The 24594-nt window shown below is 40.7% G+C and overlaps 2 protein-coding genes across 2 annotated transcripts in view; both read right to left on the reverse strand.

Annotated features, from left to right (window-relative positions):
- slc8a2a (solute carrier family 8 member 2a) overlaps nucleotides 1-4266 on the reverse strand; it is a 34933-nt gene extending 30667 nt beyond the window's left edge. The window contains exon 1 of the mRNA XM_078266598.1: nucleotides 4135-4266. The gene's annotated coding sequence lies outside the window, so the exon portion shown is untranslated. The remainder of the gene's footprint in view (nucleotides 1-4134) is intronic.
- Nucleotides 4267-7245: 2979 nt separating this feature from the next.
- On the reverse strand, nucleotides 7246-14910 carry nccrp1 (P1, F-box associated domain containing). The gene is made up of 6 exons (XM_078266169.1): nucleotides 14694-14910; nucleotides 13462-13542; nucleotides 12909-13005; nucleotides 12278-12373; nucleotides 9820-9958; nucleotides 7246-7498 (listed from the first exon to the last, which is right to left on the reverse strand). Exons 1-6 carry the CDS (start codon nucleotides 14833-14835, stop codon nucleotides 7352-7354), a joined length of 702 nt encoding a protein of 233 aa, XP_078122295.1. The 5' UTR covers nucleotides 14836-14910; the 3' UTR covers nucleotides 7246-7351.
- Nucleotides 14911-24594: the final 9684 nt, after the last annotated feature.

The raw sequence follows: 24594 nt of genomic DNA on the forward strand, positions 1-24594 counted from the left end.
GAGACACCCTGCCCAGCCACTGGCAGCCCTGTCACCTTAGAAGGAACAGCACTTTCAACTTCAGTATGAACCCAGACAGGGCAATATTCCAATTACTGTCAGAAACATCAATAAAGGGCCGTCCACACACCAAGAACAATAACTATAACCAGAACTATAACGATGTAGGGGTGCAACGAATCACCAAACTCACAGTTCGGATCACGGTTTGGAGTCACGGATCAGTTCAATTTTTCGGATCAGCACAAAAACAGCGACACCGCTGCCTTCTCCAGGCCACAGCGGACGCACAGAGCGCCAGAGAGCCGGGGATGAGAGCGGACGTGTCAGATCTGTGCAGAGCCAAAAACACTGACAGCAATATAATAATAACATCCAAAACACAAGATTCACTCTCAGTGGTTACTGTGATATGAGAAATACTTTCAAAGTAAAAAAAAATTTAAAAATTACAAAAATACACAGAGCTAAAGGATCGTAGCCCCACCAAGGGGACAACTCACGACACGCCACTGACCACCTGTGTGAAACAAATCTCTCCGCCGCGTGTCTCTCCGCTGTCTCATGTTCTAAACTCCGATGGAATCTGATTGGCTGCCAGTGTTCCTATCGTTCATCAAATCGCTCTTAAAGTGATCCCAACGATATCGTTCGCCACTGTTATTGGCGTCATAGTTGTGACGTGAACTTTGCCATCCACTTGAGTTAGAACAATTTTTAAAACTATATATTTATAGTTATCGTTATAGTTATGGTTCTTGGTGTGGACGGCCCTTAACAAACCAAATATACAAACCCATACTGCTGGCTGTGACGAGTGATATGACAATGTGATGGTGTCGACTACACAAACACTGCTGCTTGCACATTGGACTATCACTACTGGACCTCCGTGAGCAATCACTAATCTTTGAAATGGAATTTTTTCCACCCGATGTAACTCATAAGGAGAACACCTCCACTTATTACCCAGTCTAAAGGTAACATATTGCTTATAATGTACATGGTTGAGCAATCGAAATTAAAACAGAAAATGTCAGTAAACCACAAACTTATATTTCCGTTTGAAACCATTTGTGGTGCCTTTTAGTCCTCACCACGTCCGCTTCAATTCAGGGCAACAATATAGTTTAGACCAACAAAATGACAACAAAATGTGCAGAGGCAGCCAGCAGGCCTGAACACACAATAGGAGTCAATGAAAACAAAACAGACCCCCACAACAGGCACTAACTCTCCTCTCCCACTCGTTCACTTGCTCACACACACACACACACACACACACACACACACACACACAGGCTGGTAAATACTATCCATTACAGCATGTACACTGCTGTAACCTCAAGCTACTACATTATTTCTCTGATCCTAATGTATGTGGCAGGAGCTTTTGGCCTCATTATAGTATCATTGCATCAATAACTAAATGAGGTACAGTAATCTAATTCACTCAGGGTCAAAGAGACCCATACACAGGTTTTCACTTCCCAAAATCAAGTGGATAACAAGTCAAATATACAGTTTGACTGATTGATCGTGGAGGAGATGTGAGGTCTTGTATAGCCATTTGTCCTGTGGCACCTGCGATGGCACGCATCCTGTATCTTTTCCTGTATACAATGCCGCAGCATTGGTTTACTTGAGCCGTCACATACGAGGGCAGGGGAGCTTTGGTGGTGGATTGTTTGTATTGAGAGTCTAAAACCCCAACACATATTGTCTTCCAGATTTGACGAAAGACAAGAAGGTCCTAAGACAAATTCTGCATACTGACAGACGACTTGTAAACGAGGCTGCAACTAACGCTTATTTTATTATGGATAAATCTGCAGATTATTTTCTTGATTAATCATTCGGTCTATAAAATGTCAAAGAGTTGTGAAAAATTCCTACCCCAATTTCATCCCAGGCCGCAAGGACACATTTACAACAACGTCCACAGTCTAACATCTAAAGACATCCAACATACAATGACTTAAGAACAAAGAGGAGAAAAGAGAAAACACTCACATTCAGGAAGCTGGTCACAGGCAAATCTTTGGCTTTTTTGCTTGAAAAGTGAAAATGAATCAATTACAAAAAAAAAATAGTTGCTGATTATCAGTCCACTAATCATTTCAGCTCTATGTATAAATCTACTCACAGCCAACAAAATAAGTTCCGTATTAATATAACAAAAACTATCTTTTAACTTTGCTGTCATTACGTGGCCGGGTTGGGACAGTGGGTAGAGCAGGCGCACATATATTGAGAGGTTTATGCCTCGACACAGAGCTCCAGGGTTTGAATTTGACCTGTGACAATTTCCTGCATGTCTTCCCACTCTCACCTAGCTGTCCTATCAAAGTAAAGGCTGAAAAGCCCAAGAAATAATCTTTAAATTTGCTGTAATATCACACAGTCTATTGCTTTTGCCACTATTATGTTGAATTATAGGGATGTAACGATGCATAGTGAATCAGTTAAAATGTGTAAAGATTACAACCGGTTGAGATGAAAAATGAATCGCGACACAATTTTTAAACAGCCTAGGGCGTAAACATGCTGTACGTTAGATTTCACTTGTTTGACTTCAGACGTCACTACGTCTCCTTAGTTTATTTATTTATTTAAAGAGATTTGTTTCTATTTATTTCGTTATTTTGATGTGGGATTTCTTTGAATAATCTAATCATTATTTGTTTATTTAATGTTTGTTTTTTTAAGATAAGATACAATTTCAGTTGCACTTCCGATGAGAGGACACAGCTGTTGTTTTGCACAGTTTATAGGGAATAAATAAAGGAATCATTTTCAGTCATTTGTCTGCAGCTCATTCTGTTGAGAAAATCATATCGAGTTGTGAGTTGAGTGCAACGTTACATCCCTAATGAATTATCTGAAATGTATGTGTTAATAAGCTGTTGTGTGGTGCTGAAATCACCCAACGTTAGTTTATTTGTATCCATTCGTAAACACTGCATGCATATTAAGTATAACATACCAAGAGAGCAGCCACAAAAGGCATGCATGAGTGAAAGAGAATGCTAAATCGAAAAAGAGCCTTTTCGGATGCTTATCTGAAAAGTGATATAAGCGATATCATCTGGGTAATCAAATATAATGGCTTGGCACTGGGGGGTGTAGCTGCAGTCAACGCCTGCTGTCTCACACATCAGCAACTCTGTATGTGGCAGACAAACTGCTAAATGAATTATGCTTTTATAAATGTCGGCGCTGAAGTTCAGCCCTTATCAGAAAATGTCAGGGAGAAAGCAAAGTGATCTTTCCGAGTCAAAATCAATGGGACTTTCTAAGTGTCCAGCAGGAACACACAAACATCAATACACACTTGACTTCAAAGTGGCAATCCAGTTTTAATTTAATTTATTAAATGTATTTCTTCAACCAGAAGAAACTGGTCGCAATTTGAACTAGTGCAATATCCAAATCACAAGGGGGGGCAATATTTGTTAATGGCAAAATATGTGTCAAACCATTCTAAAATAAAATATTGTGGTGCTGCAAAAACCCCGGCCTACAAATCATATCCTACAGACTAAAGAAAAAACCTTTGTTTGGTACAGATCCTCGCAAAAATCACACTATAATCACTTCTTTCAATGTTAATAATTGTCAATGAAAATTAGAATAATGATTAAAAAAATACCGTGAATCATATCGCCATCGCAATATCAATAATCGCAATTAGATATTTTCCTAATATGCAGCCCTAGTTTCTACTCACTGATATTTCCATTCTTAAAGATTAGTTTAGCCACTCTTATTTTGTATTTTTGTCACTTGTTTTACTGACCTCATAAGTTAGCTACCTCTTATATTACGGTATGCATTTCTGTGCTGAGTAAGAAATGTACGATAGGATTTATTGAGACACTAACTAGCTATCTTATGAGTTTGAGAGGGCTAGCCAAATTTAACTCTGTCTTTGTGGGGAAAACTTAAAATAACCCGCTGCTCTAGTCTAGTCATTTAAGTCAGTATTTCGTAGGATATACTGTAGCTAAAGGGGTCGTATACCTATTTAATATCACTAACGTTATGTTATCAATCAAAACTACAGATGGGTCAGGGCGTAGCCTTTAGTAGTGTCCCCGCACCTGTTCCTCTACACTTCCCTTCGGCTCTTACCTTCGGGTTTATGGCACAGCTCCACCAAAGGTTGGCATTGCTTCTGAAAGTCTGGAAACACACGCCCGGTAAAACTATCCCCGTCTCCACACACAGCTCAACTCACAGACTGAACTTTCCCGTTAACTCACATTGGCGTTTAACTAACGGTGATGATGCTGCGAGCACACGCGGATAACATGCTGCGTTCATTGTCTCCTCCGAAGTTGTAAAAGCGACTTATTGAGGCTGATTTAAGTATTTGTGCTCGGAAAGTTTAACAGAAATGTGTATTCGGTGGCCATTGAGTATTCAGTGAAATTAAGCGTTAAACTGCTAGCTTTTGTTTCAGCAGAAAGATGCTGCATGAATGGCGTATGATGGTGTATTTTATTACATGATCTTCTATTCCGAGTTGTTTTCGGGAGCACTTGAACGCCGCACACGCAAGGGGAAAGTGCGCAGCTGCAAAGCTGATAGATTGCCTCGTTCGGTCGCTGTCAAATCTGCGTTTAGCTGCTCAGTTATTTTATTTTATTTATATAGCCTATACTTGCTTTTTTGGGCCGTATTTCGACTGACGATAGGTTACAGACAGTGAGAGCGCTCAAACAAAGTGACACTGTAATCAAATACACCTGAGGAAGGCCAAATTGCCGGCTGAAATTTGCACAATTCAGCTGTTGTGCGGACTTCACTCACTTTCTTTTAACATATTCTTTTTGTCCTGCACCAGCAACTGGATGTGCACAACATTATCTTTTTTGTTACAATGAGCACTGACATATTTTTTTTTCCTGAATGTGGGAAATGACATTTATAAGTAGCATATTCATCCCACTTTATTAATGGTTAAGACTGAATCCTTGAATGCTAGATGTAGAGTATGTTAGTAAGAACATATTTTATTTGGAGTTTCCCCAGTTATGAATGTTGGTAGTCCATTAATATTCAAAAAAGTAATGCAGCCAAAGGGAGTTTTCACAACCTGGAAAACCCAAAAGTTGTTCTATCAATGGCTTATAACCGATCTATAAAGCATTTAGTAAATTATTTAATCAAGCCATAACTCCCAGCCCCTTTATAAAGCGTGCCTCATAAGAAAGTTGTGTCATATAACACATTAGACATCTAGCCTACTGACCCAGAGAATATATTAGAAAAGAAATAATACATGGAAGAACCTTACATAGACTACACAATTCTAACCCAGTTTCGCAGTCAAATAAGATTAGTTTATGAAATGGATTTTCACTAAAACTACCTCTTATATTATTGTTTTTCTATTTATTTATTTTCTTCTTTTGTTTGCTTGATTTGGCCCATTCACCTTCCTCTTTACATATTCTGATTTGATGCCACTACGTTATATGTATGTTATATTCCAGGATTGAATTTAAAATGCTTCTCCTGACCTACAAAGCTCTAAATGGTCAAGCACCATCATATCTAGAAGAACTCATAGTACCTTATTGTCCCACTAGAGCACTACGCTCCCGGAATTCAGAGCTTCTTGTGGTTCCTAGAGTCTCTAAAAATAGGATGGGAGACAGAGCCTTCAGCTACCAGGCTCCTCTCCTGTGGAACCAGCTCCCAGTCTGGGTTTGGGGGGCAGACACCATCACCATATTTAAGAATAAACTGAAAACCCTCCTCTTTAATAAAGCTTATAGTTAGGGAGTGAGGAGATCCAGAAATGCTTGTTACTAACCTAGCTCTGGGGAGTTTACTCCCCGGAGTCCTTATGTTTCTTTTTCCCAGCATATTTCGTTGGATTAGGATGGCACCAAGATCTCGGTTGCAGCTGTCGCCATGGTCCTGCTTCACTACACCCCTCTACGGTGCCCTGCTGCGTCCTGCCGAACCTGCTACATCCAGCCCTGCCCTGCTGTGCCACGCTACATACTGTAATGCCCTGCAGTGCCCTGCTATGACATGAATTTGTAGTCACTGTTCCATTATCTTTATTATGACTATTATTGCCACTGTTCATCACATCCCCAACCGGCACCGTCAGACACCGCCTACCAAGAGCCTGGGTCTGTCCCAGGTTTCTCCCTAAAAGGAAGTTTTTCCTCGCCACTGTCGCACTAAATGCTTGCTCTTGGGGGAATTACTAGAATTGCTGGGACTTTATAAATTATAGAGTGTGGTCTAGACCTACTCTATCTGTAAAGTGTCTCGAGCTAACTCTTGTTATGATTTGATGCTATAAATAAAATTGAATTGAATTGAATATGTTGTACACTACCGGTCAAAAGTTTGGGCTCACTTATAAATTTCCATTCCACTCCATTATAGACAGAATACCAGCTGAGATCAGTTGCATTGTTTCTTTAATCAGGGCAGCAGTTTTCAGATGACATTATGTGCTTACATAATTGCAAAAGGGTTCTCTACTGTTGTAGAAAGAAGTGGATGATCTTTAATGCAATATCTACATTGCCCATTATCAGCAGCCATTCATCCAATGTTCCAAAGGCACATTCTGTTTACTAATCTGATGTAATTTTAAAAGGCTAACTGAGAAAACATTGGAGAACCCTTTTGCAATTATGAAAGCACATAATGTAATCTGAAAACTGCTGCCCCAATTATAAAAACAAAGCAACCAATCTCAGCTGGTATTCTGTCTGTAATGGAGTGGAATGGACATTTCTAAGTGACCCCAAACTTTTGACCGGTAGTGTATATATTATTTATACATAGTCTAAATGAAAAATAAACTACCTCCTAATAATATTATTTTACTATTTCTCGGTCATTCAGGACAGGATCATTCCCTACAGTACCATAAAATGTCAATCTGTTAAGAACCCACCATTTACATTAGACAAAATATACAGAAATCTGTAAATAAGAGTCATAGTATTTGAAGTTTACTATATGTCTGTTTCATGCAGATTGTTGTTTTGAGACACAGGTTTCACTGCTAGTAAGAAAATGAACAGTGAAATAAGTAAATTGTGTTTTATTAGTGCAAACAGTGTCTAGTTTCTTAAAGAACAACTAAATTCCTTTCCCCCCTTTATTTTGAAAAAACCTTAAAAGCAAATGTCAAATTAAAACACATCTGTCAACATCTACCCCAACAATCAGCATACAAAGAAAATCAAATGACTGATGATTGCACACTTTGTAATGCTTTTATTTGGATTAAAATCAAACCTATATCAATTATTCTAAAAGCAAATGTGTTCATCTGGTTAGTTACATTGCAGTATCAGTAGGATTCAGCCTAGGAGCTGGTTCTGGTTGGTCTGACCATCACTGAGCTGCCAGTGAACAGCGTGGGGAAGAACTCGTTCAGGAAACTGTTCTTCAGTCGGTGCAGGAAGTGGACATATCTCACCCCAGGTCCATAGCCAGAGAACACGTGTGACACCTGCAGGCCAGCAGAGAGACATACAATGAAAACCTCCAGTACATGCAGATAACTACTTGTCTATTACCTCTTTCACTATGGAGGATATATTTATTCATAATCCAAATTGAAAGTCCAAAGAGAAAATGAAGCAAGATCAAATTAAAAATATTATTATTTGACTATGCTTCTAGGAAAAATCATGCCATAATTTAATTTATAAAAGAAATAGGGAACTGAAAAAGCAAAGTTGAAATGTAAAATGATTTATCTTTTGAATTTTCAATTTTGATTTAACATTTGGCTTTTCAATTTCGATTTAACATTTGGCTTTTCCACTGACAGATGTCAAAAGTGGAGGCGTGGCCCAAAGGCTGGTGGGAGGGTCTGCAGCTTTGTTACCAGGCTGGCTTGGCCTCTTGTTTCACATTAGATGATAGAAACTGATGCTGTCGGCTAAACACAAACAACATTTCATGCAACAACAGTTACGTTTTCATGTAGTTACTGTAATTGGGCCTGCGTATTTTTATTTTATTTTTTTTCTGATTTTAAACCTTATTAATATTGATGACAAGGTGTTCAAATGGAAAACGAGCCATATTTAAGGAAATAAATGTGTTCATTTATTCTACTGAGAGACTTACAGCTGACAGCGGGGTGTGTGAGCATCACCGACTGGCTGGCGAGCAAGCGATCCTGGCTGCCACCAGCTGCCTGTCACGTCAGACTGGAGCTTCTTGAGTCAACATCATTGGCCATCAATTTTTGTAAAACTGCTAAAATTGTAAAAAGTATCCAGTTGTTGTAGTAGCAGCACTACTACGGCAAACTGCCAATCTAGATTATATAATCAATTGCTTTTTTACAATTTTTGTCTGCCATTTCACCATTAAATTCACTTCTGAGACTTTTTTATGCGCAAAATTAACTATGTAGAGTTTGAATATGGGCAGTTTTACAAAAATTGATGGCCAATTGCACATTTTCTCCGATGTTGTCAGAAGCTCCAGTCTGACATGACAGCCAGCTGGCGGCGGCCGGGATCACCTCCATGCCAGCCGGCCAGTGATGCTCACAGACCCCGCTGTCAGCTGGAAGTCTCTTAATAGAATCATGACCAAGTTTATTTCCTGAAATATGGCTTGTTTTCGGCTTGAACACATTGTCATCAATATTAACAAGGTTTAAAATGACCCATTTCTCAATTTGGATATCGTTTCAAAATCGGAACTCAAATGAACGAAAAAGTACACGGGCTTGACAAAAATGAGACGATCGCAGTTCGGAGGAGATTGAGATTATGTGTGTGCGTCCTCGAGATCTAACCACACACAAACACACAGCCATGGCAGAGCTACCCACGCCCATGTTTGTACTGTTGCTTAATTAAATAAAACATCAAAAGAGAATAGTTGTCTCTGTCCGTGTTTTAAACAGACACACCTGGGGCTAAGTGGAAACCACAATCTGTTTTAAATACAGTCCTAATCTAGTCCTCACTAACACGGCCCAATTACAGTAACTACATGAAAACGTAACTGTTGTTGCATGAAATGTTGTTTGTGTTTAGCCTACAGCATCAGTTTATATCATCTAATGTGAAACAAGAGGCCAAGCCAGCCTGGTAACAAAGCTGCAGCCAGATGCTCCTCAACAGTGCTTCCCAGCAGTCAGCTCCCCCTGCTGTCCATAAGGTGACTCTGCACCCCTTTCGTTTCAGACCCTCCCACCAGACTTTGGGCCATGCCTCCACTTTTGACATCTGTCAGTGGAAAAGCCAAATGTTAAATCGAAATGGGAAAAGCCAAATGTTATATCAAAAAGCCTAATGTTAAATCGAAATTGAAAAGCCAAATCTTAAAACAAAATTGAAAAGCCAAATGTTAAATCGAAATTGAAAATTCAAAGATAAAACATTTTACATTTCAACTTTGCTTTTTTAGTTTCTTTTTTCTTTTTTAAATTCAATTATGGCATGATTTTTCCTAGTAGCGTAATAAAATAATAATATTTTTAATTTGATCTCGCTTCGTTTTCTCTTTGGACTATTTTTGTTGTACTGCACATTGCTGCAGCTCCTCTTTTCACCCTGTGTGTTGAGCTCTCTGTTTTAGCTACAGAGTGACAGTGTTTTAGCTGTGCATGTGAGTCGCACATGCACAGTAAGTACAGCTAGCTAGTCAGTTGCAGATAGGGTTGGGTACCGAAACACGGTGCCTTTTAGGACCCTGAAGCCAGCCTTCAAAGCTTTTTAAGTATCTACGTGAGTTGAGCGCGTCCAGTCCTATTTTTTTATCGAGTTAATATAATCCATCCATGGAGGGGACGGAGTCACTCACCTCCTTCCAGGTGTGGGAGTAGGCACTGCGGTCCTCGGTGGGACTGACCGTGTGCTCTGAGAGCACTGTGCTTTTGTCTGCACCCAGTAACTTCACATTCAGCTGGTAGATGGAATCATGCAGCTGGCTCTCCTCATACCTGACAGAATGACACATTATGAAACATTTATGGTGAACCCAGAAACCATAATAAAATGCAGTTCGGACATTGAATGCTACCAAACAGAAGAAATGAAGAAGTGTAAAACAACTTCTTTTTACAGGTCTGCAACTTCCAATTTATTTCCTATTAACTTCCAAGATGTTTTCTTTGGTATTTATATGATGGAAAATAGAGGCAGCGTTCAATTGGTACACTTCACATTGTTTAATTCCAGAGATTATTTTAGTCAGCTGAACATGCAGAATTGTACGATTTTGTGTACAATCAAGCACACAATTCAAATCAAAATATATGTATAATTAAGTTTCCAATAATAAGGCAAGGTTAACAAGGTAATTCTCTTATCATTATTGGGTTGAAATTAGAGCCTTTCTTTGAAGGAAATTCCTATTTTCCTTAGAATTAGTACAGTACCAAATAGCAAAGCCATTTCCTAGAAAATTAGTATGACATTTTTGGGGAAATATTTGGACCTGTAAAATAAAGCCTTATCAAACAGTGGATAGATATGGATAAGAATATGTATTTTTTAAATAATTCATGAAAAAGTCAACCTTTGTACCACAGAAGAAAGATACAAACGTAATTACAGTCCTGTTAGAATGTATACTTTAATGCTTTATTACTTATAAGGATTATTTATTTTATCAATTATCTTAATGTACTGTCAAAAAGGATTGAAACTTTGATGCTACACTAAACTAGATAAATTAGTCAAAGTCAAGTTCATTTTCCGCAAGCAATTCCAAATCCTAACACTGTTTTCTGGATAATATCTTCTAGGGCTGCACAATTAATCGCATTTTTATCGGAATCGCAATATGGACTAGTGCAATATGCAAATCGCAGTGGGGCGCAATATTTGTTAATGGCAAAATATGTGTCAAACCATTCTAAAATTAAGTATTGTGGTGCTGCAGAGACATCGCGGCCTACACATCCTATCCTACAGAGTAAAGAAAAAAAATCTTTGTTTGGTACAGATCCTCGCAAAAATCACACTATAATCATTTAAAAAACATATATTTTAGTAATTTTCAATGAAAATGAGAATAATAATAATAATACAAAAATGATCATTCCCTCCAATATCGTGAATCATATCACAATTGCAATATCAGTCAAAATAATTATTATATAAGCAATTAGATATTTTTCTAATATCGTGCAGCCCTAATATCGTCTCAAACACACCCATCCATGCCCAAAGTATTCAAACATTTTACGAGATGAACCTAAATGACGCATGAACAGTCCAGACGCAAAGCCTCTCCGTCCTCCAGCCTCCAGCCTGTCCTCTTTCCAGGTTCCATGGTGGAGAGGAGGGTGTGTGGCTCCGTGTCTAGCTGTTTGGCGACACCTGGAAGCTGCTTGACATCCTCCTGGATCCATCTTTTTCATATATGTTCACATTCTATTTATCATTTTTTTCATATGGATTGTCTATATTGTAATTCTTTTATGTTGGCCTATTATGTATACATGACATCTATTGCATGTCTGTCCGCCCTGGGAGAGAGATCCCTCTCCTTTTGGTCAAGCTCATTTTGGTTAGTTAGTCAATAGTCTCGCATTGCCAGACCTTCCTCCACAGCGCTGTGGAGGAGGGTCTCCACACAGCATTCTGGGATGGGAGAAAAACATGCTGTGGTTTATTGGCATTTCTTTAAACCAATCACAATTGTCTTGGGCGCTGCTAAGCGCCGGATGGAGCCACGGTGCCTCTGCAAAATAGCCTCGGAAAGGAACTTGTTTTGGTGGAACATGTGTATGTTCAAAAGTTGTTTTAGTCGTGCAACAGAAGACTCGGATTGGACAGATAGTCTAGCTAGCTGTCTGGATTTACCCTGCAGAGATCTGAGGAGCAGTTAACCTTAGTCCTCAGAAATCCACCGGAGGGTTAGAACGCCAACACAAAGAAAGAGGAAGGTAATGGACATCCGGCCAAAAAAGAGGGACATCCAGTGGAATTTTCAGTGGCACCAGAGCAATCCCGGAAGTGGAACGTCGTGGATATAGACTAATTAGTTAAATGGTTTCTTTATGGGCGTTTTTTCCTTATCTGAAGCGAGGGTCGAAAAGGACAGAGGGAGTTGTATGCTGTACAGATTTTAAAGCCCCCTGAGGCAACATTGTGATTTATAACATTGGGCTATATGAATAATTGACAAACTGTGAAACACCTATTGTTCACAGTGTCATCTCCATGTGTACCAACCAAGCTGATAAGACCACACAGTGATATGTAATCACACATGGGTGAGATAGGCGGGCGGGGGTGCTCATTAACCTCACCAATCTTGGATGACTATTTCAGGCTGAAAATCATCCAGCAGCTCCTCCCACAGTCCTTCTGCCTTCAGGTCCACAACCTGCTCCATGGAGAACCAGCTGAGGACCAGAGAACACACACCAGTCACATTCACCACATCCGCTCATTATTTGCAATACACAGGTTTTTCTTATATATGGGCCAGTTTTATCTATTGTAGGTAGAGCTGTAACAATTCCAAATTTTACTGTACGATTAATTGTCTCAGAAATAATTGCAATTAAGAATATAATTGTGTCTTTCAGTCCAATTTAAAAATGATTTATTTATGTATTATTTTTTTCAAACAAATAAAGTGTTGAATGAATCGCAGGAAACATCTTTTGGTTATATATCACCGTAATGTGACCCAGATTATGTAATATCACAAGTATACACGCCTTTATGAGTATAAAACATTGTACTCTTTGATTAAATGAACATAAAATTGACAATTACCATCAGTTGGACACCTTAGGACTAATGTTAGCAATTAATTGCGATTAAACAAAGTAACGGCGATTATGTAAAAGAATGATGTACTAATTGTTACAGGCCTAATCGTAGGTGAAGTATATATGCTCACTAATATCCAGCTGCATGGTAAACACACACCTGTATTGAGGCAGTGCACATATCACAGCACCTGCTGGGATGCCACTGCTATCATAGGGGAGAACTTCCGTGCTCGTGGTCCAGCCACTGAAGTCACCTAGGAATTAAAATAAAAAAATAAAAAACGTTTACCTTTGTTGTCATTTGCAGCCAAACATGCTGATTAGTGATGCACGATATGAGAAAAACATGCACAATGCGATAACGTTGTTGAATATGGTGATAACGATATTACTAATAAATAAACAGATATCAAAGTGTGCTCAGTTTCTGCTGCTTTCAGTATTCTGCTAAAATACAACAAATGAATGAAAGGAAATCATTTCCAACATTCTTTTATTGAACAAATTAAACTTTGGATTGAATATAAAAATGGCACCACTTAAAAAAGAATGACAGTTCCATTATACAGTGTAGTTCTACTGATATTTTCAACACAAAAAAATCTCTGAGTGTCTTTCGCGATACGTTTATTGCGCCAGTTGATATGGCGATGACGATAACAAATTGATATATTGTGCAGCCTCTGATGCTGATCACCCCTGTCGCTCACCCTCAGGTTGAAAGCGTGGAGGACCCCGTGTTGGCACTTCAGGCAGGTCAGGCTCAGGTGGAGGGGTGTCCTTACTCAATCCTGTGTGGGAAATAAGACAAAGGAGCAACTGTGAATAGCACCACGCCTACTGAAGCCACTGTAATCTCACTTTAGTCATCACAAAGCCAAAGAATGTATCTTTCTGACAGGTAACTGGGTGGGACCTCTGTGTGAAAACAAACATTTTAAGGATTAGTCAGCAGCTCAGAAACCACACGGCTGCATAAACTTCCAGTGTTTGACGTCATCCCTGAAATATCTCCCACGGATCCTAAAAAACATTGCTCTTTTTTGGATGCTTCTGACACCACAGACACACACACACACACACACACACACACACACACACACACACACACACACACACACACACACACACACACACACACTTCTTCCATTTGCCTCCAGTGTATTGGGTCTCCAGTGGAGATCTCAAAACCCAAATCAACTATGTCTTGTGATCTGGATCAATTGGTCCTCTAAACTGAAATAACTCACCTTTTGAATTGAGGAATAGAGATAACCAAACTTGATGGCACATTATGCAACTTAATTGTATAAATAAGAGTTAATTGATGTTTTCCTGTAATTTTATGACACAATTTGGGTTGCCACTGTGCCTATTCCTGTGGATATATTGGTAATACCACAGACAGACCGTTGGCTGATGTTCCCTTTTAGTGTGGGTAAGCAGTGAGCACTATGGTTTATTTCAACAGATAAGGCATTAAGGAAATCATTGAGTCTACAAAGATAAGTGCACACCACTGTTTAGACCCCACAGAAGAAATACTGAAAATCAAAACCAAACCAAGAAGAGAGTGTGTCATTACTACATTATTAGTCAGAATGATAAAGATTTAGAAAAACAATGACATGAGGAAGTCTGCGCCCTGTTGGCTTAATTGTTTCTGAAGATGAACTACAACTGCACTAATGATAAGTTAACACTGAAACCATTTTCAGGATGAGCTTAGGAATTATAACGGAACTTTGAAGCTTTTTGAAATGACTTTGAAACAAACATTCATATTCAAGTTACTGTAATAGGCTACTATGTACCATATATAGGCTACACAAACAGGTATGACAACTCTGATCCCTCCTGTGGATCAGCACTGTGAACATAAACTCTGTGGCTCAATAGTGAACAGGAGAACGGCACGTGAGTCATGTTTGTGTTGTGGTACCGTGAGGCGCAGGGTTCCTCAGCAAGTTCCTCCCGAACGGCTTGGCGTCACACACGGACTTCCAGTCCAGGTTGTCGGGCATCGGTGCGCCCTGCAGGCCCCACTCAGCCTCACATCTCTTCTTCCATTCAGCGGCAGACATGACGGGGCCGAATGCTGTGGAATAGTCTGACACATCCAGGAAGTCTGTGCGAGGATCTTTATTAACAGCCTGTAGTTTTCGCCACACCCCAGTGTTGCAATGGAAGCAACGTAATGAACGATGCTCCCTGGCCTCTTAAAGTCACAGTAGCCTACCTTAATAGTGTAATGTAACATATCAGCAACTTATCAACAGCGGTGGTTTTAGACCATTTCAAATGGAGGGGCCAGGCTGGGCCCGCATGCAATTTTAGGGTTTACTAAATAGATTAAGCACAAATGTTACATACCACCAACCCTCCATTGGTTTGGTTTTACAAAAGACTAACGGAACACATATAACAATAAACACAAGAATACTCATTCAGTGTTAACCTACATTTTATTTATCACTGCACATGAATAATGTCCCCTATTTGGGGATAAAGATGGGGTTCAAAATGTATGAAAATATTTGCAACAGTTAGGGAGGCCAGAGGGGGGGGGTGGAGGCTTAATATTAGGGGGGCACTGGCCACCCTTGGACCCCCCCCCACCTAGAACAGCCACTGCTTATCAATAATAATAAAAGGTCCTGGAGATAGGACGGGTGTCTAATGACAGTGATTATGGAGCCCCAAAATGGAATAAATCGTAGTAAAAGGTTATTAGACGAGTCAAAAACATAACTGAATACAACAATACATTATAACATTAGATAAATAATTAAAATGGTCAAATTGTGTTTGTGTAAAAACAAATATAAAGCTTTATACTTAAGTAGGCCTATCACCAATCAAATTTTTTTTTTTTTTGTAAGATTTTTTATGGGCTTCTCCGCCTTTAGTGATAGGACAGCTCAGACATGGAAGGGGAGAGAGAGGGGGAAGACATGCAGGAAAACTGTCACAGGTCAGACTGGAACCCTGGACCTTCTGCATCGAGGAATAACTCAATATGTGCGCCTGCTCTACCAACTGTGCTAGCCAGCCACCCGATGTATCATTTTATTTTTTATCTAAGGAAAAAAAAAAAATAATAATTGAGTGGAAGTTACAGGAAAAGTACAAAACTGATAATCTTTCACAGTTTGGATAGTTTAGATGAAAGTGACCACAAAACAGAGACTGTATTAGAAGCAGGAGAAAAATGATCAGTGAGATGGAACATGATTGGACAAAGTATTTTGATTGATTTCTTGTCATAATCTGAAGCCAGAAAATGAAATACATATATTAATTGGCACATTACTCTCTTTTGAAAATATCTTTTATGTAATTTTTTAGTCTCATTTAAATTTAAGTGAAAGTAATCAATGTGTAAATTGTATTTACTGGCATCAATGAATGAAGTCAAATCAACCTCTGTAAAAATGGTCTAAGTATTTCAGTTGCAGACTCCACAGAACACACCTTTGAACAATCAGTCACGTATATACTTCAGAGATATCAGTCAGTAGTGGCAGTCTGTCTTCCAGCCCCGAGCACTTTGGCCCTATATGATCTCTCCATGGTTACTAGATTGTTGTAGAGACTACAGCCCTGACCTTTGCACTGTGATGCATGTACTGTACGTTTACTAGGCAGGGATGGATTGAAGTGCACTGATATGGATTGAAATGCAAGCTTTATGTATTGAAATGTAAATATTTGACATGTACAAACCCAACCTGCTTGGCTATATATATTTACTAGGCTACTGTATGTTTGTACTTCAGCTGGTTACCTTGTAACCATATACAGATATTACAGGCAGAGTTGGTAAGTATTTTAAATATACACTTTTTTATATATTGTTAAAATTGGTCTCTCATGGGCTCTGAAAAAGAAGCAAAAAAGATCTGTCATCAGTAGCTGCTGTAATTAGAGATGGTCCGATACCAATTTTTGCTTCCCAATACCTGGACTTATGTATCGGCCGAAACCAGGTACCGATCCGATACCAGTGTGTTAAAAAATACATATATTTTATTATGTTTTAACAGCTGTATACTACTCTCGATGTATGGATGTGATATGATTTCAATCTTGGTTGTACGGCCTGGCTCAGGTTAAACTCTTTGTGAAACATGAACAAATGCCATCTTTTATTATCTAGTTTGACTGTGAGTCATTCCGGAAAAAGAACATAAATAAATGTCTTTAAAGTAGATTTTCTTCGGGGATAAATTAGGTGGTATCGGATCGGTGCATAAACTCCAGTACTTTCTGATACCGATACCAGCATTTAAGGCGGTATCCGAGGCTTTTCTGATACTGGTATCGTAACATCTCTATCTGTAATCCTGTAAAAACACCCACCAATCAGTGCCTCGCGCTCCGCTTGGAACGAACCAATAAAATGCCACCTTGCCCCGCTGAGCGTACTCTCAAACGTTCAGTATACTCGCCATTCCCGACCTGTCGTGCGACAGTATGACGTCATGGGAGCGCCGTAATTATTTATACTCACGCGTGGTGGTTGCGACACTAAAGGCTGCCGACTTTGCTATTTCTACGGACTAGAAGAAGAAGAAAAAGGTAAACAATGGCAGAACTGGCAGCAGCAGCATTGACGTCAATGTCAACAGTGGCTAAGATGATATTGGAGTCAATGGATGAGGAAAAACAGCTGCTTTTGAGCCTGCTTGCAAAGAAATGAAGAAAAAGAAGGTGGAATGTTCATCCTTTGAATAACGCCAGACATAAATATGGTGAGTTCAATATCCTCGTTAAACAAATGAGGATGATAGACGAAGAGAAGCACTTTGAATACTTCAGAATGTCTGCACAACGATTCGATGATCTACTTCGTCAGATCAAGCCTTTCATTCCCCATAAAAGAACTCATCTTAACCCAATAAGTTTACAAGAGAGACTTGCAGTCACTCTGAGAGTCCTGGCATCCAGTTGCCCTCGAACTCATCTACGCTTCCTGTTTCCGCTTTGTCATGAAATAGAGTAGTGCTTGATCCCTGGTCAACACTTTAAATCCTGGCTCACCAGCGAGATCTACGTCATTTTGACATCACATTGTTGCGCGACAGGTCAGGAACGGCGACTGTAAACAGGCCTTAACCCCCGCCCGTGTATGAGCCTGAGCTCAGTGCATGTTGTCGCCGGCAGAGTTACTGCAGGTCTACTGGAGAATGGAGGCGAAAACTCAGCAAAAGTTGCCACTGCCGCCATGGTTGCCGTCTTTCTTTTGGACAGGTAAGTTTTCAGGAAATGTCTCGTGAAGGTCTGTGTGTGGGCAGAGCCCCAAGGGCAGGGGGAGGAATTAGACAGAGCCCCGAGAGCAGGGGGAGCAGTTAGACAGAGCCCTGAGGGCAGGGGGAGGGGTTAGACGGAGCCCCAAGGGCAAGGGGAGGGGTTAGATGAAGCCCCGAGGGCAGGGGGACGGGTAAGACGGAGCCCAGAGTGCAGGGGTTAAGGCTCTGACATACCAACCCGACGGCCAACCGTTGGCAGAAAAGGCATTCGGACTGATCAGTCAGCTCCCCGAGGTCCAAAAAGTGCCTCAGAACACACCGAAGCGACGCTGACTTGAGCGTGTAATACGTCTCCATAACAGCAGGCGGCGCTAAGCTGTATTGTCACTCAAAAAATGAAAACCGGCAGCTGATTGGACGAACGCGTCACGTGGGTCTGGCTGCTCCCGGATTTTACAACCGGGCATAATGGCGGCTTGTTCAGAATACGATCTCATATTTTACGAAAATAGTTCACCGAAACGTGTTTCTGAAAACATTTGAAGAGAGAAATAGGCCATGCAGTTGCAGTCTTCATTTCCGATTGACAAAGGTCAGTTTAAAAGATTTTTGTCTGATTTTGAGAGCCGTTTGTCACACTCATCCCGCTCCTCATTTCCAGGTTGGTGCTCCACCAATCAGATTGGTCATTGAGTCCGACTGCCTGCCTTCCGATTCAAGGAGCCCCGAGAAGATGCTACTATAAAATCTTGCTAGCTTTTCAACATTACCAACCCTGTCTTTAAGAAGGTATGGCCCACTGTATGCTGTAGAGCAGTGATAATAAAATGTTCAGGATATGTCCAGCTTCTTCGGCTGTCCAGAAATTTTAAATAATAATAGTAATTAAAATTCAAAATAATAATAATGTAACAATATTTTGATTCCTGCCAGGGAAGATTCTTTCAACTCTTCTTTTTTCTGTCAGTTTAAAAGGTCAGAGGTCAAGATAAGCAAGAGATAGTTTTACATTTACATACCTAAATTGACAGTCCATTGTCCATTGTCAGTTTTATATTGTTTAACATTATATAGGCTACATATAAAAATTCATGTTTTAGCCAGATTTGAGTAATAATATGGGATTACACAGGATGGATTCATCTCAAATACTTGTATTTCTTTTTACGTATAACAAATGGCCTTCTTTTGCTAAATATGTAGGGTAAACGTACCCATTAAGCCCAGGCACCATTTAAGCCCACTTGCAACTTTGAAATCAATTTAAAAAAAAAAGAGGAGGCTGTCTTCTGCTACTCATTATTTTATCCAATCTAACAAGTTCTTAGTTACACGTCAGTTTTTGTTGAGAACCAATCACATTTGTCAATGTTGAGTTATGCCAGCCTACATCAGTGCAGTCAAAGAATTTCTAATAAGGGAAGAAGTTCCACTCTCTCGTTACTTCCGGCTTCTGAACTGGTTGCAGGAACCAGAGTTCCATATAGGGGGCGCTCACAGGCCAGTGCAGAATGAATGGGACTCTATGGAGCTATACCCCTCAAAATCCACTTTTCTCAGGATATCATTTTTTGTCTAGTAATTTGAATGTTGCATTCGAAAGGGGAGGCTAAGAAAATACACACTGCCGGGTGGATTTTTTTAAAGTGGCTTTTTTGTTCTAAAAAGCCTTTTAAAATGTCAATGAGGTCATACACAGGTTAGACTCTCTCTGTTAATACAACACAGCTGACAGGTTAGACTCTCTCTGTTAATACAACACAGCTGACAGGTTAGCCTCTCCCTGTTAATACAACACAGCTGACAGGTTAGCCTCTCCCTGTTAATACAACACAGCTGACAGGTTAGGCTCTCCCTGTTAATACAACACAGCTGACAGGTTAGCCTCTCCCTGTTAATACAACACAGCTGACAGGTTAGGCTCTCCCTGTTAATACAACACAGCTGACAGGTTAGGCTCTCCCTGTTAATACAACACAGCTGACAGGTTAGCCTCTCCCTGTTAATACAACACAGCTGACAGGTTAGCCTCTCCCTGTTAATACAACACAGCGGACAGGTTAGACTCTCCCTGTTAATACACATGCTAGAAAGAGGTTTGCTAATGTTTTAAAGACCACGCCAAAATATTCACTCTGACATTCTGGTTCTGGTTTGGATGCCGTCAAGCGGGATCTCCTATTGTAATCAGTCCTTCACTGACCAATCAGCATTCATTAGCAGAATGCTAGCGTGTTATGGGCAACAACGACTCAACCTGTAAGAAATCGAAAGGACACAAGTACTCGTTCATTCAACTTTCGACCTATAATCCATGTTGAACTTGCAAAAACTACAATCAAATCTGAGATTTCTCAACGACAATCAGGCGAAAGAGACAAATGTAGCCGTCTAGCTCCATAGAGTCCCATTCATTTAGCACTGGACCGTGATCACGCCCAGTGGAACTCTGGTGGAACTGCAACCAGATTCGGTACAATGGGGCTGAATAGGGAGTGGAACGGCTTTCTGTAGACGGGCTTTGGTGCAGTCTCAAGGAGGCTCACATAAAGTCGCCTCAAAACTTTAGTGTTTTGGGACCCCTCAGAAGGAATCTATTTTCAACAATTTACAACCACTAATTTGAAGTACATCCATATTATCTAAATTGAGAGATTAATGATTTGATTGTTGTGTATTATCAAGAAGTTTTTTGTCAATTTGTACTATTTGATTTCATTTGGAAAGATGGGTTTTGCTAGTTAGCGTAGCGAGCTAATCACAAGGTCAATATACAGCCATGCTGATAGATACACTGCCGAAGGATTAAAAATGTTAAATACGTACACTAAATGTTTTCTGATTCATTTTACATCAATCTACAAATTAAAGACACAATAAATGGTTTGGGTGGGCTAAATATTTTTTTTAAACTGCCTTTTTTTCCAAGGTGGGCTTACATGGTACAGTGAGCTAAAAAGCAGCTAGCGCAAGCCAACTTTGAATGAAAATACCTTGATAATTCTGAAAGTTTGGCAACAGAGGGACAACTATGATGAAGTTTACAACATATTTAGGCTCCAGGCATAGCTTTATACATTTATTTCATTTTGGTATGAACATATCATCTTTATTTCCCCGGTAGTCACTGTAGAACCATTTAAGCCCAGCATGTTCCATTTACTTCTCCGGGAACCATCACCTTATCGTGGTGGAGAGGTTTGTGTGTCCCTATGAACCTGAGGGCTGTGTTGTCTGGAGCTTTGTGCTCCTGGTAGGGTCTCCCAAGGCAAAGTGGTCTCAGGTGAGGGACCACAAGCCCCCTCACAAGCCCCCGGCTGAGTGCCGCTACGTTGGAGTTTAACCCGGTGGACGAGAGGGTCGCCTCCCTACGCCTGCGGGTTGTGGGGGGGGGAAAACTCTGACTGTTGTTTGTGTATATGCATCAAACAAGAGTTCGGAGTATTCGGCCTTCTTGGAGACCTTGAGTGGAGTCCTGCATGGGGCTCCAGTCGGGGACTCCATAGTTCTGCTGGGGGACTTCAACGCGCACGTGGGTAATGATGGAGACACATGGAGAGGCGTGATTGGGAGGAACGGCCTCCCTGATCTAAACCAGAGTGGTTGTTTGTTGTTGGACTTCTGTGCTAGTCATGGATTGTCTATAACGAACACCATGTTCGAACATAGGGATGCTCATAAGTGTACTTGGTACCAGAGCACCCTAGGCCAAAGGTCAATGATCGATTTTATAATCGTTTCATCTGATCTGAGGCCGTATGTTTTGGACACTCGGGTGAAGAGAGGGGCGGGGCTGTCAACCGATCACCATCTGGTGGTGAGTTGAGTCAGGGGGTGGGGGAAGACTCTGGACAGACCTGGTAAGCCCAAACGGGTAGTGCGGGTAAATTGGGAACGTCTGGAGGAGGCCCCTGTCCGACAGACTTTCAACTCACACCTCCGGCGGAGCTTTTCGTGCATCCCTGTGGAGGCTGGGGGCATTGAACCCGAGTGGACAATGTTCAAAGTTTCCATTGCTGAAGCTGCGGTGAGGAGCTGTGGTCTTAGGGTCTTAGGTGCCTCAAGGGGCGGTAACCCACGAACACCGTGGTGGACACCGGTGGTCAGGGAAGCCGTCTGACTGAAGAAGGAGTCTTTCCGGGATATGTTATCCCAGACGACTCCGGAGGCAGTTGCAAGGTACCGAAGGGCCCGAAGGGCTGCAGCCTCTGCCGTGAAAGAGGCAAAGCAGCGTGTGTGGGAGAAGTTCGGAGAAGACATGGAGAAGGACTTTCGGTCGGCACCAAGGTACTTCTGGAAAACTGTTCGCCACCACAGGAGGGGGAAGCGGGGAACCATCCAAGCTGTGTACAGTAAGGATGGGACGCTGTTGACCTCAACTGAGGAGGTAATAGGGCAGTGGAAGGAGCACTTTGAGGAACTCCTAAATCCGACTAATACGCCCCGGCCATGGTTCTCAGCAGGAAACCGATGGAGTGCCTTCTCCAGGTAGGGAATGAGTCCTTACCCCAAGTGAAGGAGTTCAAGTACCTTGGGGTCTTGTTCGCGAGTGAGGGGACAATGGAGCGGGAGATTGGTCGGAGAATCGGCACAGCAGGTGCGGTATTACATTCAATTTATCGCACCGTTGTGACGAAAAGAGAGCTGAGCCAGAAGGCAAAGCTCTCAATCTACCGGTCAGTTTTTGTTCCTACCCTCACCTATGGTCATGAAGGCTGGGTCATGACCGAAAGAACAAGATTCAGGGTACAAGCGGCCGAAATGGGTTTCCTCAGGAGGGTAGCTGGTGTCTCCCTTGGAGATAGGGTGAGAAGCTCAGTTATCCGTGAGGAGCTCGGAGTAGAGCCGCTGCTCCTTTGCGTCGAAAGGAGCCAGTTGAGGTGGTTCGGGCATCTGGTAAGGATGCCCCCTGGGCGCCTCCCTAGGGAGGTGTTCCAGGCACATCCAGCTGGGAGGAGGCCTCGGGGGAGACCCAGGACTAGGTGGAGGGATTATATCTCTAACCTGGCCTGGGAATGCCTCGGGATCCCCCAGTCGGAGCTGGTTAATGTGGCCCGGGAAAGGGAAGTTTGGGGTCCCCTGCTGGAGCTGCTATCCCCGCGACCCGACCCCGGATAAGCGGATGAAGATGGATGGATGGATGTTCCATTTAAGCCCACCTCATGTGTTTCAATAGGAAATTCCTGAAATTATGAGTTTGATAGGAATTTTTGATGTAAAGATGTGTTATTTTGCCATTTCTACTGTAATCCTGTGACTTTGATGTTATTTTACCTTACGGACTTCATTAACAAGAGTATATCACAGATCACACACAGGCCAGAAGTATTTTTATGTAACCTAATTTGCATAATCATTTATGAGTGAGAAAAATGACAACAAAAAGAAAAAAGAATTACAGCAGTCCTAAAATCATGAGGCATGTCGCCTACTGAGGTTGAAAATATTGAACGGAGGTTCATCCTTTGCCAGGCTAACCTGCAGGGTGCTGGCCCTTTTCACCTGGCAAACCAAGAAATCAAAATGCTGTACAAAAAAACTAAAAGCAACGAAAGTAGGCTAGCCTGTTCTTTATGAGCTGTTTTGCAAGTCATGTTTGATATCTGATGTTAAAAACATTATTAGTGCAGGTGATGAGTTGGCAAAAGCATGCCAACAAACTTTTTTTAAAATACTTAATATAATGTAACATAAATGTTAATGTAAGACAGGTTAATGACTGTTTCAGTGTCAGTGTTTTTACTACTTTAAAAATTGTTATATTATCAATATTAAAACGAACTAAAACCTATGAATGTAGCTTATCAGAATAATAATTGTAGTCTTATCTCTTGTTCACAAGCTGCTCCTCAAGTCATGTTTGTGGTTTGATGATGGTCATTATTGGTTCAGGTGACAAATTGGCTAAAGCAAGCCAAACATAAAATGAAATGTTTTTTTTTTAGATACTTGTTAATGTAAGACATATTATTGAATACATATTTGGTATTTTCGCTAACTTTAAAATAATATATTTTTTTATATTTCGTCAGTCATTTTTATTGTGGGCTTATTTGGAACACATGTGGGCGTAAATGGTGCCACGGTACCAATTAAGCCCATGCCAGACTTTTGACTTTATTCATAAAATATCTTTATTTTATATGATAAAATATACACAAATAAATGCATTTATTTTCAAATGAGAGATTAATCTTACATTTCAACACATGATTATATTAATAAACTATGTCAGTATTTATGAAAAATAACTGAACTCAGATTTTGGTGGGCTTAATGGGTACGTTTACCCTACGTTTTAGACATCTGTTTATTATTATAGCTGTAGAAAATCCGGCCCATGTATTCAGTGAGTCCTGTCTTATTCAGTGAATAATAGTTCCCTTTCAGGATTGTAAAGTTGTTGGACAGCCTCGTTCAGCTGTATCATTACCTGGTGATGCTTTGTCTTTCTGAGGATAGTACATACAGCATCGTGCCTGTATTGTATGTTTGTGATCTGAATCGATTTGACTGTTGAGTTGGAAACGGGGTGTCTCATAAATAACCACATCTACAGCAACCTTTTAGTTGACAGTGAAGGGCAGCATC

This window comes from Sander vitreus, chromosome 13, assembly GCF_031162955.1.
Source record: "Sander vitreus isolate 19-12246 chromosome 13, sanVit1, whole genome shotgun sequence".
Taxonomy (NCBI): domain Eukaryota; kingdom Metazoa; phylum Chordata; class Actinopteri; order Perciformes; family Percidae; genus Sander; species Sander vitreus.